The sequence below is a fragment of the Elephas maximus genome, chromosome 2 (assembly GCF_024166365.1).
Source record: "Elephas maximus indicus isolate mEleMax1 chromosome 2, mEleMax1 primary haplotype, whole genome shotgun sequence".
Classification (NCBI taxonomy): Eukaryota; Metazoa; Chordata; class Mammalia; order Proboscidea; family Elephantidae; genus Elephas; species Elephas maximus.
The window spans coordinates 47,242,332-47,268,947 of record NC_064820.1 but is presented as its reverse complement, the minus strand read 5'-3'; the positions used below and the strand labels follow the sequence as shown (position 1 = coordinate 47,268,947).

At 39.0% G+C, this 26,616-nt stretch overlaps 1 protein-coding gene across 1 annotated transcript in view; it reads left to right on the top strand.

Moving 5' to 3' along the window:
* The window catches only part of C6 (complement C6), a 75,547-nt gene extending 49,219 nt beyond the window's left edge, over nt 1–26,328 (top strand). The window contains exons 9-17 of the mRNA XM_049857977.1: nt 3,787–3,953; nt 5,608–5,833; nt 6,625–6,796; nt 7,112–7,223; nt 11,991–12,123; nt 13,296–13,484; nt 18,968–19,058; nt 23,099–23,340; nt 26,147–26,328. Coding sequence (XP_049713934.1) covers nt 3,787–3,953; nt 5,608–5,833; nt 6,625–6,796; nt 7,112–7,223; nt 11,991–12,123; nt 13,296–13,484; nt 18,968–19,058; nt 23,099–23,340; nt 26,147–26,328 — 1,514 coding nt within the window. The remainder of the gene's footprint in view (nt 1–3,786; nt 3,954–5,607; nt 5,834–6,624; nt 6,797–7,111; nt 7,224–11,990; nt 12,124–13,295; nt 13,485–18,967; nt 19,059–23,098; nt 23,341–26,146) is intronic.
* Nucleotides 26,329–26,616: the final 288 nt, after the last annotated feature.

Genomic DNA, 26,616 nt, shown 5'->3' with positions numbered 1-26,616 from the left:
TGCAAGTACTTTTTTTCACCAACATAAACAGTGGCTATACACATGGACCTTACCAGATGGAATACACAGAAATCAAATCAACTACATCTGTGGAAAGACATGATGGAAAAGTTCGATATCATCAGTCAAAACAAGGCCAGGGGCTGACCGTGGAATAGGCCATCAATTACTCATATGCAAGTTCAAGTTGAAACTGAAAAAAATTAGAACAAGTCCACGAGAGCCAAAGTACAACCGTAAGTATAACCCACCTGAATTTAGAGACCGTCTCAAGAATAGAGCTGATGCATTGAACACTAATGACTGAAGACCAGATGAGTTGTGGAGTGACATCAAGGACATCATATATGAAGAAAGCAAGAGGTCATTGAAAACAGGAGAGAAATAAATGATCAAAACAGATGTCTGAAGAGACTCTGAAACTTGGATGTTGAGTAGCTAAAGAAAAAGGGAAAAATGATGAAGCAAAAGAGCTGAACAGAAGATTTCTAAGAGTGACTTGAGAAGACAAAGTATTGTAATCACATGTGCAAAGACCTGGAGATAGAAAACCAAAAGGAAAGAACACACTCAGCATTTCTCAAGCTGAAAGAACTGAAGAAAAAATTCAAGACTTGGGTTGCAATATTGAAGGATTCTATGGGCAAAATATTGAACAACCCGGAAAACATCCAAAGAAGATGGAAGGAACATGACGTTCAATCATTTCAGGAAGTAACATATGATCAGGAACCGCTGCTACCGAAAGAAGTCCAAGCTGCTCTGAAGGCATTGGCAAAAAACAAGGCTCTGGGAATTGACTGAATACCAATTCAGACGTTTCAGCAGATATGTGTAGCGCTGGAAGTGCTCACTCTTCTCTGCCAAGAAATTCAGGAGACAGCTACCTGGCCAACCAATGACTGGAAGAGATCCATATTTATGCCTATTCCCAAGAAAGGTGATCCAATCAAATGTGGAAATCATCGAACAATATCATTAATATCACATGCAAGCAAAATTTTGCGAAGATCATTCAAAAGCGACTGCAGCAGTATATCAACAGGGAACTGCCAGAAATTCAAGCCAGATTTAGAAGAGGACGTGGAGCCAGGAATACCACTGCTGATGTCAGATGGATTCTTATGTTGAGGGAACAATCCCTGGAGGAGGACAATATGCTTGGTAAAGTAGAGGGACAGCAAAAAGGAGAAAGATGGCAATAAAGATGAGCTCAAACACAGCAAGGATTGTGAGGATGGCACAGGACCAGGCAGTGTTTTGTTCTAATATACTTAGGGTCACTATGAATTGGAACGAAGTCGATGGGACCTAACAACGACAATAACAACAATCCAAATATGAAATAGTTCATCAAAACCACTGTCAATTCGTATATATCAGCAAAAACTAATTTCTCTGCTATTTTTATATGAAAAGTGAATGTAAAATTGTCTAAAAGTTTCTTCTTGTACTCCTCTACATTTTCTTATGTACCTTACTTTTGAACAATCAGATGGCTTTCTTCATAGGGAGAATATTGTTCTAATTATTCTAGACTATCTTGCCTGAGGATTCCTGAACAGTAGGGGCACAACCAATCCTTCCTGGGACCCCAGAATAAATACTAAATTAATATCCTTAACTAGCATCCATTTCATTTGCTTTTATTTCTCACTACAATATAACGTTATTCAGTTTCTATCCATATTAGTCATGCCACATTAGCAGATGAAGGCCCCAGAACTTGACTCGATCTGTATCACTAAGGTCAACCCTACTCTGAGGAGGCAGCTCTTCCTCAGTCATATTTTGAGCGCCTTCCAACCTGAGGGTCTCGTCTTCCAGCACTATGTCAATGTTCTGTTGCTATTCATAAGGTTTTCACTGGCTAATTTTTTCAGATGTACACCGCCAGTTCCTTCTTCTTCATCTCTCTTGATCTGGAAGCTCAGCTGAAACCTGTCGACCATGGGTGACCCTGCTGGTATTAGAATACTGATGGCATAGCTTCCACCATCATAGCAACACGCAACCCACCCCAGTACGACAAACTGACAGGTACATGGGGAGCCAGGGGTGCTCACTGTTTATGCCAATAAATTTGGAAGACAGCCACCTGGCGAACCAGCTGAAACAGATCCATATTTATGCCCATTCCAAAGAAAGATGATCCAACAGAATGCAGAAATTATCGAACAGTATCATTAATATCACACACAAGTAAAATTTTGCTGAAGATCATTCAAAAGCAGTTGCAGCAGTAGATCAACAGGGAACTGCCAGAAATTCAGGCCAAATTTGGAAGAGGATGTAGAACCAGGGATATCATTACTGATATCAGATGGATCTTGGCTGAAAGCAGAAAATACAGGAAAGATGTTTACCTGTGTTTTACTGACTATGCAAAGGCATCTGACTGTGTGGATCATAACAAATTATGGATAACATTGCGAAGAATGGGAATTTCAGAACACTTAATTGTGCTCATGAGGAGACTGTGCGTAAATCAAGAGGCAGTCGTTCAAGCACAGCAAGAGGATGCTGCATGGTTTAAAGTTGAGAAAGGTGTGGGTCTGTAAATCTGCTGCAATAAAAAAAAAAATTTTTTTTTATAGACCTTCCTTTTTAAGTGTTAAAAAGCAAATATGTCACTTTAAGGACTAACATGTGCCTGACCCAAGCCATGGTTTTTTTAATAGCCTCATATGCATGCAAAAGCTGAACAGTCGATAAGGAAGACTGAAGAAAATTAATGCCTTTGAATTATGGTGTTGGTGAAGAATATTGAATATATTGTGAACTGCCAGAAGAAAGAACAAATCTTTCCTGAAAGAAGTACAGCCAGAATGCTCCTTAGAAGCAAGGATGACAAGACTTCATCTCAACATATTTCGGACATGTTATTACGAGGGACCAGTTCCTGGAGAAGGACATCATGCTTGGTAACTAACGTACAGGGTCGCAAAAAAGAGAAAGACCTCCAGTGAGATGGATTGACGCAGTGGCTGCAACAATGGGCTCAAGCATAACAATTGTGAGGTTGGCTTAGGATCAGGCAGTGTTATGTTCTGTTGTACATAGGGTCGCTGAGTCAGAGCTGACTCTACTACACCTATCAACAATGGCAACAACAACATCCATATTAGTTAAAGTTACCATTAGTCAATAGGAATTATTTTGAAAATATGTATATAAAAATATTGTGCCAAATCTTACCCTGAAGGTTTTCCCCTTTTGTTTAGTTGTACTTTTACCCCTTTCTCTAAGTTTAAAGGCATTTTATCAATTTTTTTCTTTTTGTTTTGTAATTGGGAGTCTCCAGCTTTGCAGTCAGTTGATTGGATATCAGAATCCATGTGGTTTATATTACTTCCGTGACAGAAGACATAAGCTAATGTAAACCAAAAGCCTATTTTGTCATCAAAGAGTAGGGGTCAGAGTAGTCAAGACTTGCATTGCTTTTGTATCCCAGCCTAGCCTTAATGACTCATGTCCGATTAATTTTAGCTTCAATGTCTACTTTTATAATAATACCTACCTTTCAGAGTTGTTGTGAGAATTTCATAAGAGAATGTGTGTAAAGTGCCAGCCATATACAAGATGTTAAATAAATGGCAGTTCTTAGCAGTGCTATTAGCATTTCTGTTATTAAGCTCCCTAAAGGGATAAGAAGTATTTTCTTGCTTTTCACTTAGCTTACTTCATGGAGCTACATGACTGTACTCTGTGGTGCAAAGACACCTTTCTTTAAAGTATGAATTTGCAATAAAATTAAATGGGTAATTTTCTTGCAACGCCTTGCAGGTTCATTTTTGCAGGGAGCAGAGAAATCCATATCCCTTGTTCGAGGAGGGAGGAGTGAGTACACAGCAGCTTTGGCGTGGGAGAAGGGGAGCTCTGGGCCAGAGGAAAAGGTCTTTTCTGAGTGGTTAGAATCAGTGAAGGAAAATCCTGCTGTGATTAACTTCGAGGTAAGATTACAACATATACGGGTAAAAGCTTAAGTAGTTCTCTAGCAGCCCAAATTGTACCTCATACAATCCCTTTTCCATTTTCCTCTCAGATGATAAAAGACATGTCTGTCTTTACCATACATACACAATCTACTCTTTTTTCTTCCAATGCTAAATTGCTCATCTATTGCTTTGCTATGGAAACAAACATTCTGCAGTACAGTAGTTATAATTCCTAGCATGCATGAAAAACCAAGAAAGAGAACTTAGTGAATATAAGTGCTCGGACTTGCCTTGAGTATTCGCATTCTTCATCTCTCAGTGTATACAGTAAATCTGATTTCTGTGGTTTTCAAGCCGCTTTATCTGATAAGCACTCCTAAATCTTCGTTGATGGCTCTGTGAGATAAATGGATTTTTAGAGTCATTTGGCTTCCTGCTTTTATCACCATTGAATGACATGACCAGTAGAGTGTTTTTCATAATTAGTAAAGAGGTCATTTTTATTATTTATGGAATACTTTGCCCACGTATCAGTCATATGCCATTTAGAACCAGTTTGGCCTAAAACATAACCACATAAAAAAGGCCCCCAAAGAAGCTATTATGTTCATTCCATGTAAATGAAGAAAGGAGAGTTCAGTCATTGTGAAAGTGGAATCATTCACGTGAGGCACTAAGTACATTGATTGAGATCTACAGATTATGGTAGGAAGACGAGATCTAATCACCCAGCTGGGTACTTGTGAGTCATGCCTTGGGCTGAATACTTATTGTTGGGAATTGAAAATGTTAGTAAAATGAGCCCTGAATTGTTGGTTAGCTCTCTTTTTTTTTTTTTTTTTTGGTTACTGTAATTCTTCCATTCATCCTACTGGCAAGTTGATTTCTTCATTATTCCCCACTCCATAGCTTCTCATCTGGTTTCACCAAAAGCCAATATTGTCCCTGGAAAACCATAAAACACCGAAAGCCTTTCTTCCTCATCCGCTCTAGATTTTTCTGCTTGAGCTAAACTTAATGAGCTTCAGCAGAGAATTAATGAGCTGACTAACCTTTGGTCACCTATCTCAGTACTTTAATCAAATATTTAAAGTTTAATGAATTCATGATGTAAGTCCAAGCAAGTGATACCTCATATAATACTTCCTACACAGTAGGATTCTAGGGTGGGTAAATTCCAGATACATCAGACCTGCCTTAGTTTAAGAACAGCAAAAAACAAACCAAACCCACTGTTTTCAAGTCAATTCTGACTCATGGTAATGCTGTGTGTTACAGAGTAGAACTGAGCACCATGTTTTTTTTGGCTGGGTTCATTGTGGAAGCAGATCACCAGCCCTTTCTTCCACGTTGCTGCTGGATGGGTTGGAACTGCCAAACCTTCCCATTAGTAGCCAAGAGCCAACCGTTTGCACCACCCTGGGACCTCTTAGGAACAGCAGAAGCTGGCTAATTTTGCACATGGCTATTTCTTCTTATTGTACCCATTCTAAAGGGGAAAGAAATCCTCCTGCCTTTTGTAGAGGACTTTTCTCCACTGGGCTCAACAGATATACTAGGTTCTGCCATAATTCCTTTGAAGTGTGGAATTTTCCAGGCCTTGCCTTTCATTCTATGAGATTCAGGCAGTGGGATGTGACGATACCTCCTCTTTACCTTTTACCCTTAGCTTGCTCCCATCATGGACTTGCTAAGAAATATCCCCTGTGCAGTGACAAAACGGAACAACCTCAGGAAAGCTTTTCAAGAATATGCAGCCAAGTTCGACCCTTGCAAGTGTGCTCCATGTCCTAATAATGGCCGGCCCACGCTCTCAGGGACTGAATGTCTGTGTGTTTGCCAGAGCGGCACCTATGGCGAGAACTGTGAGAAGCGGTCTCCAGATTTTCAATCTAGTAAGTACCGGTAACTTTTTCTGAGTAACCATCTGCCCTGCCAAAAACTATCCTAGGTTGGTCAATTAAACACACACACACAAAAAATCCCTTCTGTTAGCAACATCCACTGTGTGCAAGCTCACAAGGAAAATAAGCCTGTAAAAAGTAGACTCTAAGGTCAATCAAGCATGGTATAGGTCTCAGCTGTAACCTACCAGTTATGTGATCTTGGAAAAGTTACCTAACCTTTCTATGCTTCATTTTGTTCATCCATAAATTGGGGATAATAGTAGTATCTACCTGAATATTAAAAAAACAAAACAAAAAAGTACAACCCTTATCACAAAAAATAAATAAAAGAGCATGCTATAAAATAAATGATACTATTATTATCTTTATTAGCGTTATTATTAGAAATCATTTTAAATTAGTTTTAAGCCTTTTAGGTATTATAATGTAGAATGAGGGTGGTCTTGTAATAAGGAATAAATCAGAACCAAGGATTTCATACAGGACTAAGTAATGGTCATGGTTACCTCAAATCTTCCTTAGAAAGGGGGTGAGAAGTAGGAATATATCTACTGTCTTTGAAAATGTGATTTGATATTCTATTTGAAGATATTTATATATAAACATATATATATGTTTATTAATAGTTGAAAATGCTTCATAATTCTTGCCATTTTGTTCTGATATTCCGCAAAGGAGGTCACACAGCTAAAAAGTGAGGAAGTCAGTTTGGTCCAGGTCTAAAGCCCAAACTCTCTGAGATGCACCATGCTCCATGGGTGGGTCTTCCTCTGTTCCAGAGGCTGTAAATGGGAACTGGGGCTGCTGGTCTTTCTGGAGCAGATGTGATGCTACTTATAAGAGATCAAGAACCCGACAATGCAATCACCCTGCACCCCAACAAGGGGGCAAACCCTGTGACGGGGAGCAGCGGCAAGAAGAGGACTGTACATTTTCAATAATGGAAAACAAGTAAGGATGGGTAAGGGGAAAGAATGGGGCATCCCCTCACCCCGCCACCAACTAACAAAGAGAGTCAAGATATTTATTAACCTACTGCTGAGAAAGGAATAATTAGAATTTACCTATTCCAACACAGCATACTAGTGGGGCATTGGATCTGCTGCTACTTCTTTCTATGTGATGTTTCCTCTCTGTTTAAATACACACACACAAGTATGTATACCTATATATATATGTATTTATACATATGTGCTTCTACATATATACATATACATACATAAATATGTCTCTAGATACACACACACACTTATTTTTCCCTTTTAGTGGACAACCATGTATCAGTGATGATGAAGAAATGAAAGAGGTAGATCTACCTGAGATAGAAGCAGATTCAGGGTGTCCTCGGCCTGTTCCTCCAGAAAATGGATTTATCCGGGTAAGTGTCCTGACTTTCACTTCAGGTATTTTTATTGTTGTTATTGTTATTGTTAGGTGCCATCGGCTTGATTTTGACTCATCGAGACCCTGTGTGACAGAGCAGAACTTCTCCACAGGGTTTTTTAGGCTGTAATCTTTATGGGAGAAGATCACCAGGTCTTTCTCCTATGAAGCTGCTGGGTGGGTTCAAACTGCCAGCATTTCAGCTGACTGTGTCACCAGGGCCTCCTTTAGGTTCAGAGTTCAAAAAACAGAATTTGAGAAGTATGGTTTTTTTTTAAGGAGAATTATCATTTTCCTATTTAATAATATATCAACTCAAAATGTAAAAAAAAAAATTTAGAAATGCTTTGCCACTATTCCTTCTTGAAATACCCTGGAGATACCTTCAGACCTGGTTGTTTGGCCAAAGGATAACAGGCCCCTTGCCACTATTAAGTTCATATGATAATGACATGTTTATATGAATGGAGACTGGAAGCCGAACACAATGTAGGTTTGGATGACTTGAAAGAATATGCACCTAAGAGCTGGCTGCTTATTTCTGAGTCTGAGCAAACTAGCTCCTGTCCGAGGATTGTTGTGAGAATGAGAAGCTAGTCCTTTCTATAGTCATAGTAGGTGTTGAGTCTGTAATGTCTCATTGGGTTAGAAACCAGTAGCGCTGTTTAGCAATCAAAACAATTTTAATGTACTTTTTAAATTAACTTTATCTCTTTCAATTAAGCCACAATAAGTTTCTATGATTTAAAAAGAGAAAGAAAAAAAAAACTGAATAGTTAAAATCATCAGACAGGCTGGTAGCTTTAGATATAAATGTCCCAGGAGATGTATCATATTTTAAATTGATCACAGAAGGTATGCTCCTGGATCAATTTTACCTTTCTTAACCTTGGCAAAGGCATTAAATTAATCTTTTTTCAACTGCATCATGTCCATGATCAGAAAGCAATAAGCTTTGATTCTCTAAGGCCAGCAAATAAATAGCAACATCATGATAAACAGAGAAAAGATTGAAGTTATCAAGGATTTCATTTTACTTGGATCCACAATCAACACCCATGGATGCAGCAGTCATGAAATCAAAAGACACATTGCATTGGGCAAATCTGCTACAAAAGGCCTCTTAAAGTGTGGAAAAGGAAAGATGTCACCTTGAGGACTAAGGTGTGCCTGAACCAACCCATGGTGTTTTCAATCACCTCATATGCATGCAAAAGCTGGACAATGGATAAGGAAAACCAAAGAAGAATTGACACCTTTGAATTATGGTGTTGAAGAAGAATATTGAATATGCCACAGACTGCTAGAAGAATGAACAAGCCTGTCTTGGAAAAAGTACAGCCAGAACGCTCCTTAGAAGCGAGAATGTTGACACTCCGTCTCACATACTTTGGACATGTTATCAGGAGGGACCAGTCCCTGGAGAATGACATCATGCTTGGTAAAGTAGAGAGTCAGCAAAAAAGAGGAAGACCCTCGAGATGGCTACAACAATGGGCTCAAGTATAGCAACAATTGTGTGGTTGGCACAAGTTCGGGCACTGTTTCCCACTATTGTACACAGGGTCTCTATGCGTAATCAACTCAATAGCACCTAACAACAACAACAGCTAATAAATATCCATGGAGCATAGTTGGCTAATGTATCTTCCATGATTGTTTGTCTTCTGCCCTTGTATAAGGTACCATGTTTAAAAGTTTTAAGGAGAGGAAGTATTTTGGCGGGAAATGTGCTCAAACTCTAGAATGCAAAAGAATCAACTGCAGGGATTGTTAAAACACAGATGACTGGGTCCTGCTTCCAGACTTTCTGATTCAATAAGCCTTAGGTGGGCCCCAGAAATTTCTATATCTAATAAGTTCCTAGGTGATGCTGATGCCGCTGGTTCAGGACCCACATTTGGGAAATCAATCTTTAGGAACAAGGGTAAGCAACTGTGACTCATGGGCCAAATCCAGTCATTACCTATTGTTTTTTTTCTTAAGTAAACTTTTGTTGGAACACAGCCACGCTTATCTGTTTACATATTGTCTATTATTGCTGCTTTCATGCAACAGGAGGTAAGTAGTTGTGACAGAGATGGTATGGCCTGCAAAGCCTAAAATAGTGCACATCTGACCTTTATAGAAACAGTTTGCCAATCTTTTCCCTGGAACATTAACCTCAGAAGTAAGTTATATATTGTCAGATCCAGAGACCTAAACAACTTTTAACCTCTCTATTTACACCAGCTGCTTCCAAAAACTGTTAAAATTATAGACATTCTAGTTTTAATGGCACATAAAAGGTTGAAATAGTGATTCATTATTCTTATGACTCCTTTTATAAAATTAGATTATGTTTCCATTTCAAGAACAAATTCACACTTCGTTTTATTTTGCTCCTTATTAAAAATCTGATCTCTGTCTGACAGTAGTTTTTACTCAAAAGTAATATAATTTTAATTCCTCCTAATGAGAACTTTCTGGAATTTCTAATAACAACATGCCCTTTTATGTAATCAAGCAGAGGAAGGTATGCCTAATTCCAGGCTAGAACAATCATGTGATAATACCCCTGTAGGTAAGTGACAGTGACGTTAGGTAAATTTTCCTTGTTTAGTCAGTCCAGCAGAATGTGTTGTTCTAAACTCGACAGTTGCAACATATCCTTAGAGGCTAGCTTCATAAGAGAAATGGAAATAGATGATTGAGGCAATACTTAATTTCATGGGTAGTATAAGAAAAAATATACATGCAGCCTTTGAATAAAACATCATAATCATTAACACTACTCATCGCTCCATTTTCTCTTGGAAACAAAGCCACACCAATAATAACCAATAATAGGATTTTTTTTTTTTTAGTCTTTATATATTCAGGAAATTAAGAATCTTCTAGGAGACAAGTTGAATTATGTGGCCAAATAATAGCACAAGTTGATGACTGAATTTTCACCTGTCCTAAAATTGCCAACTTCATTTTCTAGTCAATTCTTTGCACTCTTCTTTCTCTCAGTAAAGGAAAAGAGCTTTGTGCTACTATCTCCCTAAGAATAATAGTGTCTTTCATCCTTTCAGCAGACAGTTACTAAGCAAAGACTTGTGAGACAGAGACCTGTACTTGAGTTGCCATTCAAGTGTCAAGGATGGGACCGATAAATGCAATGAACACTATAAAAAATAGGGCTTTGCACAAGTTGCCACCAAAGTTGAAAGGTTGATTCGCCTCATGAAACTGGAGAAGTCAAGGTGGTTTTCACAGAAGAAGTTATATTTGAGTTAAATCTTGCAGAATGACTTTGTCAGGCCAGGAAAAGAGAAAGTGTTGAGGATAGAGGGAATAGCCAGATAAATACACAGAAGCATGAAAGAGAATAATATGCTCAAAAAGTCAAGTGGGTTTATTTTTCATTTTTTGCCAGAATATAGGTTTTATAGGAGGAAGGGCAGGAGGTGAGGATGGTAAAGCAGAATAAAGCTAATATTCCAAGCTAGGTAAAATCCACTTTATCTTGAAATTTGTAAGTGAACCCCCAAATGACAGTAGTTTTACTTTAATTATCCATTAATTGAGAAAATACCTGATCTTCAATAGGTTACTAGGAATTGAGTAACATTTTTCAGTGATTTAGTCGATTAGCCACGATAGTAACTATATATAATTGCTGCATGTATTGATACATTAGGAGCTCTGATGGTATAGTAGTTAAGCACTTGGCTGCTACCCAAAAGGTTGACAGTTCAAACCACCAGCCACTCCACAGGAGAAAGATGTGGCAGCCTGTTTCCATAAAGATTACAGCCTTGGATACTGTAGGGGGCAGTTCTAGTCTGTCTTATAGGGTCACTGTGAATCAGAATAGACTCAATGGCAATGGGTTTGTTTTTATTTTGGTGGGATGCATTATTTATTCCATTTATAACCACCACTTACTGAGTATATAGTGTTTCTGTTCTTGAAATAGTAGGCCACAGGTTAAGAAGCATAGGTTAAGACCACCCTGTACGCAGTAATATATTTATTTACTAGGTTTGCAGTAATAAAATACCACAAATGAGGTAGCTACAAGAACAGTAATGTTTTGTCTTATATTTCTGGAGCCCAAAATTAGGGTATTAGTCATGTTGATTCCTTCTGAGTTCTCTGAGAAAGACTCTGTCCCATGCCTCTTTCTTAGCTTCCGGTAATGACCAGCAATCCTTAACATTCCTTGGCTTATAGATGTATCTTCACATGGCCATCATCTCTCTGTCTCTGTGTATCTGTTCTCCCCTTTTATAAGAACACCAGTTGTATAAGATTAGGACCCACCCTATTCCGGGATGACTGCATGCTAACCTAACTAATAACCTCTTCAAAAACTGTATTTCCAAACAAGTCCACATTCACAGGTACAGTGTTCAAGACTTCAGCATATCTTTTAAAAAATAATAATAATAATAATTCAATTCAAAGCAGGTGGAAAGCAAGTAAAAAAATCTTAATCAATTTATAGCAGCAGTATGTAAGTTGGATTAGAAGAGGAAGATTCTAACAATAAGAGAGACCAGGTAGAAAGTTGTCCTGGCACGAGACAGTAAATTCCCTGAACAAAGGCAGTGATGATGGCACAGGAAAGAAGAAGAGAACTTGAGAGATATTTAGAAGTAGAATTTGAGAGGACTCTGTGACTAAGCAGACACAGGAGTGAACGAATACAAAGAATCCAGGATGACCCTGAGGTGTTTTGAGTTCTTTATTCATAGCATTAATAGTTTCCTGTTTTTTGTTTTAATTCTAGAATGAAAAGAAACTATACTCAGTTGGGGAAGAAGTTGAAATTTTCTGCTTTACTGGATTCAAAGCTGTTGGGTACCAGTACTTCAGATGCTTACCAGACCAGACCTGGAGGCAAGGAGACGTGCAATGCCAACGTGAGAACCCAGGCAGACATTTGGTGTGACTACTCTAAAGAATGAATGTGCCCAATATAAATACAGCATAGTCATACACTTAAATCAGTGTATTTTACTACTTTTTCAGTAACTCTGGTAAAAAGATTTAGTGAAGCAGAAAATAGGACTCCTTTGCTAAAATTAGATTTCAAAATATCATCATGTTTCAGTTCTACTGTCCCTGTCTTTTAGCTTCATACTCACAGGGATGTGAAATATGCACTTGAGAAGAAATTCAGGAAGTCTGCATACCACATATAACCACAGACATCTGCCTTGCCTGCTGCACAAATTGGTACGAGTTGATGAGTCCCAGAAAGATGATACTTACACTCTTTATGTATCATAAATGGAGTTTTTCATGTGATGCAGCTTTCTCCAAGGCACCCCTCCTTGGAGCATAGTCACATCGTTTGCTGAGGAAGAGTAAAGAAAACTCTCAAGAGCTTGTAAACTTTGCACATATCCATGTAACAGTAAAATCAAAAACAAGATTCAAAGCTCAAATGGGGACCCAAAAAAGCTATTATGGTACACCACGAAGCAGAGTTGTGAATGTCAATTAGAATATCCTCCCTCTCTGTTACCCACAATGTAGTGACTTGCTTTTGAGGAAACCCACTAGAGAGAAGAGGCAAGACATTAATTTCTTGAAAAGTAAAGATCCTACTAATGTAACAAAAGTTGATTGTGTCAGAGGCAGTGCCTGAGAAAGGGAACCTCAGGTAATGGAACTAAAGGGAGTTTCTTCGTGGAAGAACCTCAGAGGAAAGTCCTGCGATCCTTTTGTTGTTGTTACTTGCCACAGAGTCAATTTCAACTCATGGCAACCCCAAGTGTGCAGAGTAGAACTGCTCCACAGGGTATTCAAGGCGGTGACTCTTGGGAAGCAAATAGCCAGGCCTGTGATCCCAGGAGCCTCTGGACATGATACAACTGTCAACCATCTGGCTAGTAGTGAAGCACTGAACTATTTTCACCACCCAGGAACTCCCTGGGATCCTTAACTCCCAGGTTTTCTGATTAAAAGGAGGCACTATAGCTTAATGAATGCAGTAAATCTCACTAAAATCACCTCTTTGGTTGTATAAAATCTAACTTCATTTGCTTGAGTATTCTGCTCCACATCTGAAATGTTTTTCTCCTTGCAGGGATAGGGTGCCTCAAGCCAGTTCTGCCGGAAGTCCTCACACTGTCACCCTTCGAAAGAGTATATAAAATTGGCAACTCCATTGAGCTAAGCTGCCCCAAAGGCCTTGTAGTAGCTGGGCCATCAAAGTATACATGCAGTGGGGATTCCTGGACACCACCCATTTCAGACTCACTCACCTGTGAGAAAGGTGAGTAGTAGCTCAGGATTCTGCTGTCTGCTAAGGTGGTGCACCCCAAGATTGGTAGTATATTACCTACAGCAATGCTATCCCTTAAGTGTGTTTTGAGGGAGAAGCCAGAAGATTCTACTGAAGGGCTAGGTTATATTTCATCTTAAGTAAGTAACGAGGTCAGGCAGCAAATGGGGAGTTATTGCTGTAGTTCAAGCTTTCAAATCTTGTCTTTAGAGGGTGAGTTCAACTTTCCTTCCCAATACAAAACTTCAATATTTTGAGGAATACAAGGGCTCTCTTCTAGAAAGAACAGAATTGATAGTTAACTACAAATTTTGAATAAAGGGCCATTAAAAAAGTGTTATGGTTGCTAGGTGCAGTTGAGTTGGTTCTGACGCAGAGCAACCCTATGAACAACAGAACAAAATGGTGCCCAGTCCGGCATCATCGTAACAACCATCGTTATGTTTGAGTCCATTGTTGCAGCCACTGTGTCAAGCCATCTCATTGAAGGTCTTCCTCTTTTTCACTGACCCTTTACCAAGCATAATTTCCTTCTTCAGGAACTGGTCCCTCTTAATAACATGTCCAAATTACGTGAGATGAAGCCTTGCCATCCTTGTTTCTAAGGAGCATTCTAGTTATACTTCTTCCAAGACAGATTTGTTTGTTCTTCTGGTAGTCCATGGTATAGTCAATATTCTTCACCAACACCATAATTCAAAGGCATCAATTCTTCTTCAGTTTTCCTTATTCGTTGTCTAGCTTTCGCATGCATATGAAGTGATTGAAAATACCATGACTTGGGTCAGACTCACCTTAGTCCTCAAAGTGACATGTTTGCTTTTTAACACTTTAAAGAGGTCTTTTGAAGCAAAATTGCCGAATGCAATGCATCTTTTGATTTCTTGACTCCTGCTTCCATGGGTGTTGATTGTGGATTCAAGTAAAATAAAATCTGAGTCAAATGACAACTTCAATCTTTTTCTTGTTTATCATTATGTTGCTTATTGGTCCACTTGTGAGGATTTGTGTTTTCTTTACACAGAGATGTAATCCATACCAAAGGTTGTAGTCTGTGATCTTCGTCCGTAAGTACCTCAAGACCTCTTCACTTTCAGCAAGGAAGGATGTGTCATCTGCATATCACAGGTCGTTTATGAATTTTCCTCCAATCCTGATGCTGTGTTCTTCTTCATATAGTCCAGCTTCTTGAGTAATTCTCTCAACATACAAATTGAATAAGTATGGTAAAAGGATGCAACCTTGATACAACCTGATTTTAAACCACGCAGTGTCCCCTTGTTCTGTTTGAACAACTGCCTCTTGGTCTATGTACAGGTTCTGCATGAGCACAATTAAGCGTTCTGCAATTCCCATTCTTCAAAATGTTATCCATAACTTGTTATGATCCACAGAGTCAAATGCCTTTGCTTAGTCAATGAAACATAGGTAAACATCTTTCTGGTATTCTCTGCTTTTAGCCAAGATCCATCTGACATCATCAGTGTTATCCCTTGTTCCATGTCTTCTTCTGAATATGGCTTGAATTTCTGGCAATTCCCTTTGGATGTACTGTTGCAGCCTCTTTTGAATTTTCTTCAGCAAAATTTTACTTGCCTGTTGTGATATTAATGATAATGTTTGATAATTTCTGCATTCTGTTGGATCACCTTTCTTTGGAATGGGCAAAAATATGAATCTCTCCCACCCAGTCAGCCGGGTAGCTGTCTTTCAAATTTCTTGGCATAGACAAGTGAGCACCTTCAGCACTGCATCCATTTGTTGAAATATCTCAACTGATATTTCATCAGTCCCTGAAGGCTTGTTTTTCACCAATGCTTTCAGTGCAGCTTGGACTTCTTCCTTCAGTACCATCAGTTCTTGTTCATATGCTACCTCCCAAAATGGTTGAAAATCAACCAATTCTTTTTGGTACAGTGACTCTGAGTATCTGGGTATTAAAAAAAGGAGTACACACATAATGAAGCATTTGATTTTAATGTAAAACATAAAAATGGCATTCATCAATTTTCCAGTGTAGGACAAAGGGATTTTATTTCCTGTGTGGTCTCCTGACTTGAGTTTCAAAGCATCTTCCTCAAATAAAGCACACTCATAACTCTTCACCTATGTTATCTCATATCAGTGTCTCTAAAACAATGATTTTTAACTCCACGAGGGACACTTTTCCAGAAAATACCTATGGCCAGGCTGCCATCCCCAACATACTGATTTCACTGAACTGGGGGAGGGCCCAGCATTTGTTTAAAAGCTCTTCTAGCTAATCCAAATGTGCACCCAGAGTAAAGAACCGTTGTTTTGAAGAGAGCTGAAGCATATTGAAGAAAACTGACTAGAAAATACTTTTAGATTAAATGTGGTTTTTTTTCCTTGATTTTTTACAGAAGTCCCATCCACAACTAATTTAAAACAAATTTTTTGCTGATCACCTTTATTAAATTGTTCAATGTTTTTGACCTAGTTGTCATAAGAATACTCCTTTCTCTTCCTTTATTGTGTCAGTTTATTTAATATTTAATCACCTTGCACAATTACAATAACAAGTATAAGCCAAAAACCAAACCCATTGCTGTTGAGTTGATTCCAACTCATCGCGACCCTGTAGGACAGAGTAGAACTGCCTCATAGGGTTTCTAAGGAACGGCTGGTGAATTCGAACTCCTGACCTTTTGGTTAGCAGCTAAACTTTTAACCACTGGGCCACCAGCTATAACAACTATAAAAAAAAAAAAGCTGGCATAAATAGATTTGCAAATAAAGAAGATTGTTAGTATACATATAGCTCAACAGGTGGCTGGTACAAGGGCACTGGAGAACAGTAGTTAATTTGGCAAGACAGTTAATTGGAGGACAGTTATGAGAGCTTCTGTTAAAATTCATATCTTCCAAAGTTCTCAATATACTTGCTGAAATAATTCCTCTTTTGTAATCAGAGAATTCTTGTGGAGGTAGCTGAGATCAGATATGATTTGGCCTGTTTTACTTATGGAAAAGCCAGAGGCACAGAGAGGCTAAATTAAACATAAGGTTACACGGTCTGGGTCAAACAGAGACTAGACACCAGCTCCGCTAATTCCTCCAAGCTCTTTGCCATGTTGCCTTCTTTATTCTCTTCTCAGCATTTATAAAATATTTAGGGAAGGAGGAAATTAATATATTGAGTAACATTAAATAACATTATTGGTATGGAGACCTCTTGAGAATCTTTCAGGTTAATATTGTATCTTGCTTTCACTTGAAGCCTGATGTTGTCAGAGGGATGGGCAACTGCTGGCTTTAGAGAGTTAAAATCCCGGGGTACCTTAGGGAGGATCCTCCTCCCTATATACATAATGGTGCATGTGTGTGAGCTCAGATGCACAATACAACTCTGTGATTAGAAAAGAAATTTAAATCATAATCTAAACTAAGATACGTTTTATATCTAGATAAAGGAGATAAATATCCTACGTTATATGCTTCCTCTCCTACAATACTGAAAGAACTAAAGATCAGTGAAGGGAGTCATAGAAGGAGAAACAAAATAATCAATAAATCAGAACGCTCTTTCCTCTCAATGTGTGGAGAACAGTAAGGTAAAGAGAATTTTAGGCTGTCACTTGGCCGGGGAAAGACTCTTACTTCTTTCTATGTGAAAGAGGGTGTCACTTCCTGCAGGAGTGAGTTGCTGTATGCCTTCACAGTTCCTTCTTTCTTCTGAGGAATTGACACCTCCTACCTCACTTCAGAAGATCCCCTTGCCCTCAGCACTTTGAAGACTGAGTAGTGTTTTCATCCACATGTAGCTCGCAAATCCCCGGGAGTGTGGGGCAGCTGAGCACCAGCTCAGGCTTCTACGCTTAGTGGGGAAACAAAGGCTCCTTCCATGTGATCACTGAAAATTTCTAAACACTAGTGACAGAGCAGTGCTGTGTGCTACGTGAAAGCTGATTCTCTTTGGAAACAATCTATAGCTTGGACTCTCTGCCGGAACTAAGTGTGGATTTATTTACAAAGGGCAAAGATGCATAGCTACACACACACAAAAAAAGAAAATCAATCCCAAGTCAGTGTAAATCTTAGTACCTGAGGCCTTACAGGCTGCACATCTCCATGTTCATGGAGGTTCTGGGCTGAATTTCATCATATGGAATGAGGGTCCTAATAGTCAGTAATAGTAGGAAATGAAGAAAACCAACCAAATTTTAAAAATCTTTATTTTTACGTCTAGCATAAACCTCCTTCCCCTATCAAACCTTCTAGCTGGTAGGTTAAGAGAAGAAACTATGAGCTGAATAACCTGCTCTGCCATCTAATGTAGCAGACTATCTAGATAAAGCCTGCCTACTGCTTCTTCCTGACAATTACTTTCTTACCAAGGCCATTTTGGTTCTGTGAATGTCAGATCCAGACCAGGGAGTTCTACTGTCATCCAACAGGCTTGGGAGGTCAGCACCAGCTCCAACTCAGCCAGTTAAGGTTCTCTGGGTGGGCCTCAACAGCAAACAAAGAAACCCAAAGTTTCTCCTTTCATATAATATACCCCAAGTGTTATTGTTGTTGTTGGGCTTTAGTCCAAATTACCATCGTCTTTCACCTGAACTACTATAATATCCTCATAGATTGTCTACCCATGGCCCTCTTGTCCACCATGACTCTCCAAATCACCATGCCTTCTCCATGGTGAAGCCAGCATGAATTTCTTTTTCAAAATCCAGATCTGATTTTGTCATACAACCATCTGCATAAAACCCATCAAAGACTTCCCCCTGTTTATAAAATAAAGACAAATATCTTTCAAATGTCCTATAAGATGCTGCACAGCCTGGAAACCATCTACTCTCTGGCTGCTTCTTGCTCCATGGTCTTCTTTCTCTCTACTTCAATCACACTGGCCTCCTTACAGTTCCAGGAAAGTCACAGGCTGCCTCTCTTTTGAGCACATTTTATCTAATACTTTCTTTCCTTTGAACACTCTCCATTCTCCCCATTTTACCATTCCCAACCTTTCTGGCTACATCAATTTTCTTGATTATATGCTTTCTCTTTAACAGCACTAATAGCAGCAGCAATTCTATCTGTATTACTGTGTTTGATTACTGTCTATCTGCCCCAAAAGACTGTAAGCTCTATGAGCAGAAGGTCTGGATCAGATTTTACTCTATCCACTATGCCCAGAACCTAGCACAGTGCCAGAAACACTTTAGGTGCTCAATACATATTTGAAAAACAAATGAACATAAATATCGCTAATTCTATTTTCTTTAGTTCTCTGAATTTAATGGCAATTTGAGGTTGAAAAATGACAGCTCGTGAGAACTGGAAAGAACTTTTCCAATAGAATATTTCATGACAACGTATTTGGAAAATCCAAAATGAGTGCTGTAACTCCAGGAGATAAATGAGAATCTTTCACCACTGCCTCCTTGCCCTGAATTCAAGCTTCCCATGTAGAGTCCTGTGGTGCACTTTTCTTTTATCTCTTTTTGTTTCAGATATTCTGACAAAATTACAGGGCCATTGTCAGCTGGGACAAAAACAGTCAGGATCTGAATGCATTTGTATGTCTCCAGCAGAAGACTGTAGGTAAGAGAGACCCTATGGACTGTGTCTGGAAATTGGAAAAGCCAATCTAGGGTAACCAACTTGGTGGAGGAGTTGAGCTTATTGATGCACAAACATGGAACATATTAATTTTTCACATGACTTATACCCCTGTGCTCCGTTGAATGCTTCTTTCTCCACTTGGTAGCAAGCTTTCTTAATTATCGTTCAGCTTGCATCCCTAAGTTTGCTTGGCTTTTGTTTTTTAAAACAGTCCTATTTGGGCTATAAGGATTTATTCCTGTCCATTTTAAAACTCCAGACCCAATTATCTCAAAGCTCTTCCCCTTTCCCTTAAATATAGGAAAAAATTGTGATTCTAAAAGCTTGAAACGGAAAAAATGTTATGACCATGGACTTCACACACACACACACACACAGCTTTACCAATTTATTCCTTCATGCTGCGGCAGAGAGCATGGAGAAGAAAAATGGCAGGTCCGCATGTGACTGCCACTACTGCCTCCTCTGTGTTCGTGTAACTGCCTTTTCTTTACATGAACCAACCCAGAAGTGGCAAGGTTGCTTAAGAGCTAGTTTCAGCTAAGTTTAACAGACAAATCCAAAATATCATTAGCTTAAAATAAAATTTTGCTTCTCTATTGCACAAAATAAATGCAGAGGTAGGAAGCTGAAGGCTAGTAAGGTGACTTTGTCATTTCATGTGGGGCTGAGTGTCTTTCCAGCTCTCTACTCTAACATCTTTAAAGTTATTTCTTGATCCAAGATTGCTCTGCCAGAGCAGGGAAGAAGAAAAACTAAAAATGGGCACATCTCCTCTTTTTAAGGAGATTTCCTGGAAAACCCATCACCTGATTCCTCCTTACTAACCTTCACTTACTCACATGGTGTATTGGGTTGAATAGTTTCCCCCAAAGTGCGTCTCCTTCCTGGAGCCTCAGAATGTGACCTTATTGGGAAACAGGGTCACTGCAGATATAATTAGTTAAGTTTACATGAGGTCATACTGATGTAGGGTGGGCCCTAACCTAATACGACTGGTCCCCTTTTTATGAGAGACAGACACAGAGAGGCACAGAGGGAAGATCACCATGTAATGAAGAGGCAGAGATTGGAGTGACCCCTCTACAAGCCAAGGAATGTCTCGGGCTACCAGAAATTAGAAAAGGCAAGGAATTATTCCTCCCATAGAATCTTCAGAGAGAGCACGGTCCTGCAAACATCTTGATTTCAGACTTGTAGCCTCAATAACTGTGAGAGAATGAATTTCTGTTGTTTTAAGCCACCCAGTTTGTGGTACTTTGTTCAGGCAGCCCTAAGAGACTAATAACGCATGGCTACACCTACCTGCACAGTGGCTGCGACAATGGGTTTAAGCATAACCGTGATTGTGAGTATGGTGCAGGACCAGGCAGTGTTTCATTCTATTACATATAGGGTCGCTAAGAGTCCACACAGACTCAACAGCACCTAACAACAGTAACACCTGCCTGCAAGGCACGCAGTAAAATGCAATCTTTTGGCAAGATGCACAGCCACTCTGAACAAAACTAGAGTTAAATTACTAAGGAGGAAAGAATTACTCAGCCATAAAGAAAAACGAAGTCCTAATACATGCTACAACATGAATGAACCTTGAAAACGTTATGCTGAGTAAAACAAGTCAATCATGAAAGGAAAAATATTTTGTATCTCACTTACACGAAATATCTAGAATAGGCAAGTGTGCTGAGACCACAGTTTATTCATGGTTAACAGGGGTGGTGCCGTTGTTGTTGCTAGGTGCCGTCGAGTTGATTCCGACTCATAACAACCCCATGTAAGGGAGTAGACCTGCCCCATAAGGTTTTCTAGGATACAGTCTCTACGGGAAGGAGTCCTGGCGGTGCAGTGGTTAAGTTATCAGCCAAAAGTTCAGCAATTCGAACCCACCAGCTGCTCTGCAGGAGAAAAATGTGGCAGTCTGCTTCTGTAAAAGTTACAGTTCAGAAACCCTGTGGGGCAGTTCTGCTCTGTCCTATAGGGTCACCATGAGTCGGAATCGCCTTAGTAGCCATGGGTTATATTTAAGAAAGCAGATCGCCTGATCTTTCCTCCTCAGAGCCACTGAGCGGATTCAAACGACCAAACATTCAGTTAGTAGCCAAGTGCTTAACCGTTGTGCCATGAGTGCTTCTTACCAGGGGCAGCAGGGAGGCAGAAAGGGAGGAGTCATTGTTTTGTAAGCAATGAGTTTCTGTTTATGGTGATGGGAAATTTGGCAATGATTATGGGTGATGATAGCACAACATAATTAAAGTAGTTGATATCACTAAATTGTACACCTAAAAAATGTTGGAGAAAAGAATAGAGAATGATGGGGTTGGAAGCCAAAAGACTTGGTCACAGTTACGATGTTTCACTTTTAACACTGATTATGTTAAAGTCATGTTCTCATGTTCTTCTGTGCTGTAGGTGACCAGATGCTTATAAAAACACATTTATTGGTTTTTGTTTTTTAGAGGGGTCTTTTTCTGATAATTCCACTGACAGGGGAAAGATTCCACTCAAAGGCGGTTCTATTCAGCACAAGCAGCCCACCTCATAACTTCTTGTTGCTGGAGTCCCTCACTCAGCAAAAAGCCCTCTTGGGAATACCTACACTTTTTACATTGTCCACTTAATCCAGAGGAAATTGCTTTCTTAATCTTTGTCCTACCAAATGGTAGAAATACAGACTACCCCCTGGAACTCCTCTCTCAGTTTGTCCATAACTCAATAGCCTCTTTCTGTACAACTCGGGCCTCTTATATTTGGAGTTGGAGGAGCTTGTGTAGTGGCTGGACCCACAGCTTAGATTCTCTGCATTTAGAAAGCCATCTTTTGTTCTCAGCTGTGGGTTCTAGAGGCCAGTTCCTGGAAACAATCTTACACACTGGTGCACTGATTGTTGACTCTAAAGTTGTCTTCAGAGAGGATACACAAGTTGGAGCAACCGCCATCATGTCCTCTCAGCAGGAGAAAGACTGTGACTACTTGTTACATCTTGGTGGTAGGACCTACTTAGATTAAGCAGGTTACCCAGGGAATGACTTCAAAGCTTATACTCTTAGTCAGAATAAGGTCACACTTCAAAAGCTACTTAATGGTATAAAACTGTATATGACAAGTTCTAAATTAATGTTGCAATCAGTGAGTGTTAGAGAATTGAGAGGAAGTACAGACTATCATGGGCTAGGCTGGTAAAAGAAACTTCAAAATGTAGCCAAGAATCGAACTGAACACAGAGGAGAAAGAATGTATTGTCGACTGAGCAGCGCATGAGATGGCAGCAAAAGGAGAATAGTGTTTTCATGCTAAAAAAGCAAAAAAAAAAACAGTGGCTGTCGAGTCAGTTTCAATACATGGTAACTCCATTTGTGTCAGAGTAGAAATGCTCTTCATAGAGTTTCCAATGGCTGTGACGTTTTCGGAAGTAGACCACTAGGTTTCTCTTTTGTGGCACCTCTGGGTGAATTTGGAAACCCCGGTGGCATAGTGGTTAAGAGCTACCTATGCTAACCAAAAGGTCAGTAGTTCAAATCCACTAGGTGCTCCTTGGAAACTTTATGGGACAGTTCTACTCCATCCTATAGGGCCGCTGTGAATAAGAATCGACTCAACAGCAATGGATTTGGTTTTTATTTTTGGTTTGAGTGAATTTGAACCATCAACCTTTACCATTTGTCTCATCCAGGGACTCCTTTTCTTCAGGTTAGTAGATAATAAATACAATTGGCAGGTGATGAGGCGGAATTTTTGAGGATAGGAAATAACACTAGAAGAGAAGTCAGCTGCAGCCAATTTATGAAAGATCTTGATTATCAGAGTTTAAGAATTCAGACTTTAATTTGTGGAAAATTGGGAGTTAAAGGTTAAAATGAAATTTTAGAAAAATTAATCCCAGGCAGCATGAAGGATAAAATGGAGGGATTAAAAAGAGAGAGATTGTAAGTGGTAAGTTAACATAATTAACTGGTTATACACCCTTTCTTTTTTTTCTGATCTTCACATGTAAACACTTGCTTTCCTTTCTTGGACAGCTCTTATTCAGAAGAACTCTGTGTGCTTGATACAGCCTCCAGCCATCACTTTACTTCATCTGCTTGTGAGTTGTCGGCTGAGAAATGTTTGAATAACCAACAACTGCATTTTCTACATGTTGGTTCCTGCCAAGATGGTCCACAGTTAGAATGGGGCCTTGAAAGGGTAAAACTTTCATCGGATAGCACAAAGAGAGAATCCTGTGGCTATGACACCTGCTATGACTGGGAAAAATGTTTAGGTAAGCTCCAGGCCTGGCTACACACTGTAATAGAAAAGCTCTTCCTTAACCTTCACCCCAGCTAGTGTATCTTATTTGCATATATACGTGATCTTCCTTAATAATTCCTTTTCATTAATCAAAAATAATTCCTTTTCATTGTAAAAAAATTTTTTATATAAAATGATTTAAACAGAAGGAAAAATACATGACCTGCCCGCAATTAGAAGTAACTACCTTAATAATATTGAGGTGACTTAAATTGTTTATATAAACAGAAGCCCATAAAAAACTTGGCCCAGGGACCTCACACACCTCGGGAGTGGCCGTGTATATAATACAGATTCTTAAAAAATAAGATGGGACCACACACTACCTGCTATTTTATATATGGCCTTTTTGTACCTAATGTATCATGAAACTATTTCAATGTCATTGTGTATTATTCTGTCACATCATTTTTGATGTCTGCGAGAAGTCCATATGGATTTTTGTGATTTATTTAACTAATACTGTTAGGCATTTGGATTTTTTCCCACTGTTTCGCTATTATAATCAGTGTTTTGATAGATAAATCCATCACAGAAAAATTTATAATCTAAGATTTCCTTAGGATATACCCTAGAAACTGGAATTGAAGATAGAAGTTATTTTAGAACATATTTATTTTTGTATTTTAAAATATATGAATATATATTTTAAAAATATAGCAAACCCAGTGCCATTGAGTTGATTTAGACTCATTAGCAACCCTATAGGACAGAGTAGAACTGTTTAAAAACGTATTTAAAAACAAATTTTGTTGATACAATGTATCAACTTGCTTTGCAGAAATGTTTTTACCATATTATATTCCTACCTACAATGTACTATAGTGACCTGCCCTCTTACATGTTCACCAAACCTGGAAGTTATCACTCTTTTATATCCCTGCCAACTTGATGATTAAAAGTGGCACTGCATTTCTATTTTCCATAATTTATTGGCTATTGGAATTTCATTTGTGAATTGTTTTGGAAGCAGGAACATCACAGAAGTACATTCACTCTAAAATGAAATATGACTCTGAAGTAGCCTAAATAAGCTTCATATAATACGCAAAGGTGAGTTAGAAATTAGGATGTAACAGAACCCAGATAGGCAGCTAGATTTCTCTTGTGACACATTTTGAGAAATTATCTTAAATCAGGGCAGAAAGTATGCAATGGGAACTTAACTGAATTGTTATTCTAAATTTTGCTAAAACCATCTTGCTTTTGCAAAAAAAAAAAAAAAAAGACAAAAGCGTTATTGTTCCACTTGACTCTGCTTTCACATTCCAGCCCAGTGTTCTTGAGCGTAGTACTGGAAAAGAGAGAGGTCTTACCTCCCAAGTCCAGTTCCTTCCTGATACACTGAAAGTCGATCATCAGGCCCCATTTCCCTTGAGCAGGCACAGAATTGAACTCATGACAGAGGGTGGACACGGGAGGCATAGTCAGCAGGCCACACCTGCTGGCAACAAACCAGGAGATCAACATCTGAAGCTTCCAACCTTGGTACCACACAGGGCCCAGTGTATACATTGCTTAATTGTAATCAGTGCTACCTTGTAGATAAAAACTACTATGCCTTTTTATTATTATTATTTTAATGATGCTTGACCAACATTATTACCCTACTGGCATCTGTCCCAGAAACAATAATTTGTGGTAGAAAATAGCTGAAAATGTACAGCATTTTGTACTCAAAATATCACTCTGGGAATTGCTACTGTGAGAATGCTATTTTCAAAAATACGTACAGAAAATAATGGGATTTTGGACAGCAGGGAGGATAAAAATGATCCCTAAATATACTACAATAGGTAGGTCAAGTATTTGGGGATGTGTTTAGTGAGTTGCTTCTGTTTTTTCTCATTTATTGTGGATAAAAGGTCTTCATGGAACTCTTCTATTCCAAGACATTTTTTTCTGCTGTTTTCCCCATAAATTATTCTTTTCAAATCTGACAGAAAAATAATATGTAGTTTACAATTTCATCAAAATATCTGCCTTTACTATTACCCCTTTGCTGTACATATATCTAAATCCCTGCAGACTCCAGGACTCTAAGTTTGTCTAAAAAAAGAATAATAAAAAGTTTGAACACTTAATCAATATGGCTTAAATTAGCATAATGTCTTGGGGTAATCAATTGAAACTTGGATATTTATTAAGAAGGGTTTTATTTAAATAATTTAAAATATGTTTTTGGTTTTCTCACAACCAGAAACTCATGTGAAATTGGTCACTACAGATTGTAAGCGCAAGTAAGCTCGTGCTTACCTTCCTTACCAGGTAATCCGTCCTGGCCAGAGACTGTAAATTTGAAAAGAGGCTTTGATTCTGTAGGAAAGTGCTGTGGGGTTGGGAGAGAGATAGATGCCAGACATACTTAGAAGCAGAACCTTTGATGTGGTGAAAATGTGAAATCGTTCACTACAGATGATCTGGTAAGCAAGACAAGCACTGTGTTTACCTTGCTATTGGATAATCTGCCCCGTGCTAGGTAAACAATAACTACAAACATACTAAAACAAGGCCAATGAGAAAAGATAGAAAAGAACAGGTTTAAGACATTGTGGAAACAAAGCTGACAGGAGACGGTAATTGATCGGTTTATTAGTGCATTCTGCTTTCATATCCAGATCACCCCATTCAACCTCAGCTGGGATTTGGGGGCTTTTGCCTTTGTTTAAGCTTTTTCATTCATTGCCATCAAGGAGCTCATCACTCTGGGAAGGAGTTAGGTGAAACCAAACCCTAAGGTATTGTGATGAGTCATACTATCTCCTCTTCCATTGCAGCCTCCACTTCCAAATGTATCTGCCTGTTGCCCCCTCAGTGCTTCAAAGGTGGAAACCAACTCTACTGCGTCACAACAGGATTGTCAACAAGGGAGAAAACATTGAACATCTGTGAAGTGGGAGCTATAAAATGTGCCGGGAGGAAGCTGGAAATACTGCATCCTGGGAGGTGTTTGACCTAACACAATTACTGATAAACAGATTTACTATCCAACTATAATCCCTACGGTCAGGCATTCTTGTTGAAACAGCAAACTGGCACGTCCAGGAGTTGCTGACAGAACTCTTCTGTGTTGGTTTCGTATAGTTAAGCTCCCCTTACGCCCGTCATAGACGTCCCTGTCCAGTTCCAGCCCACCCCTCCCTGAAGCACAATAACTTGCACATCAGCCTAGTAAATTCTCTAGCTCACTGATTCAGTTACATTGTACTAAAATGATGGGACTTTTGAGGACCTTATGAAGCCTATG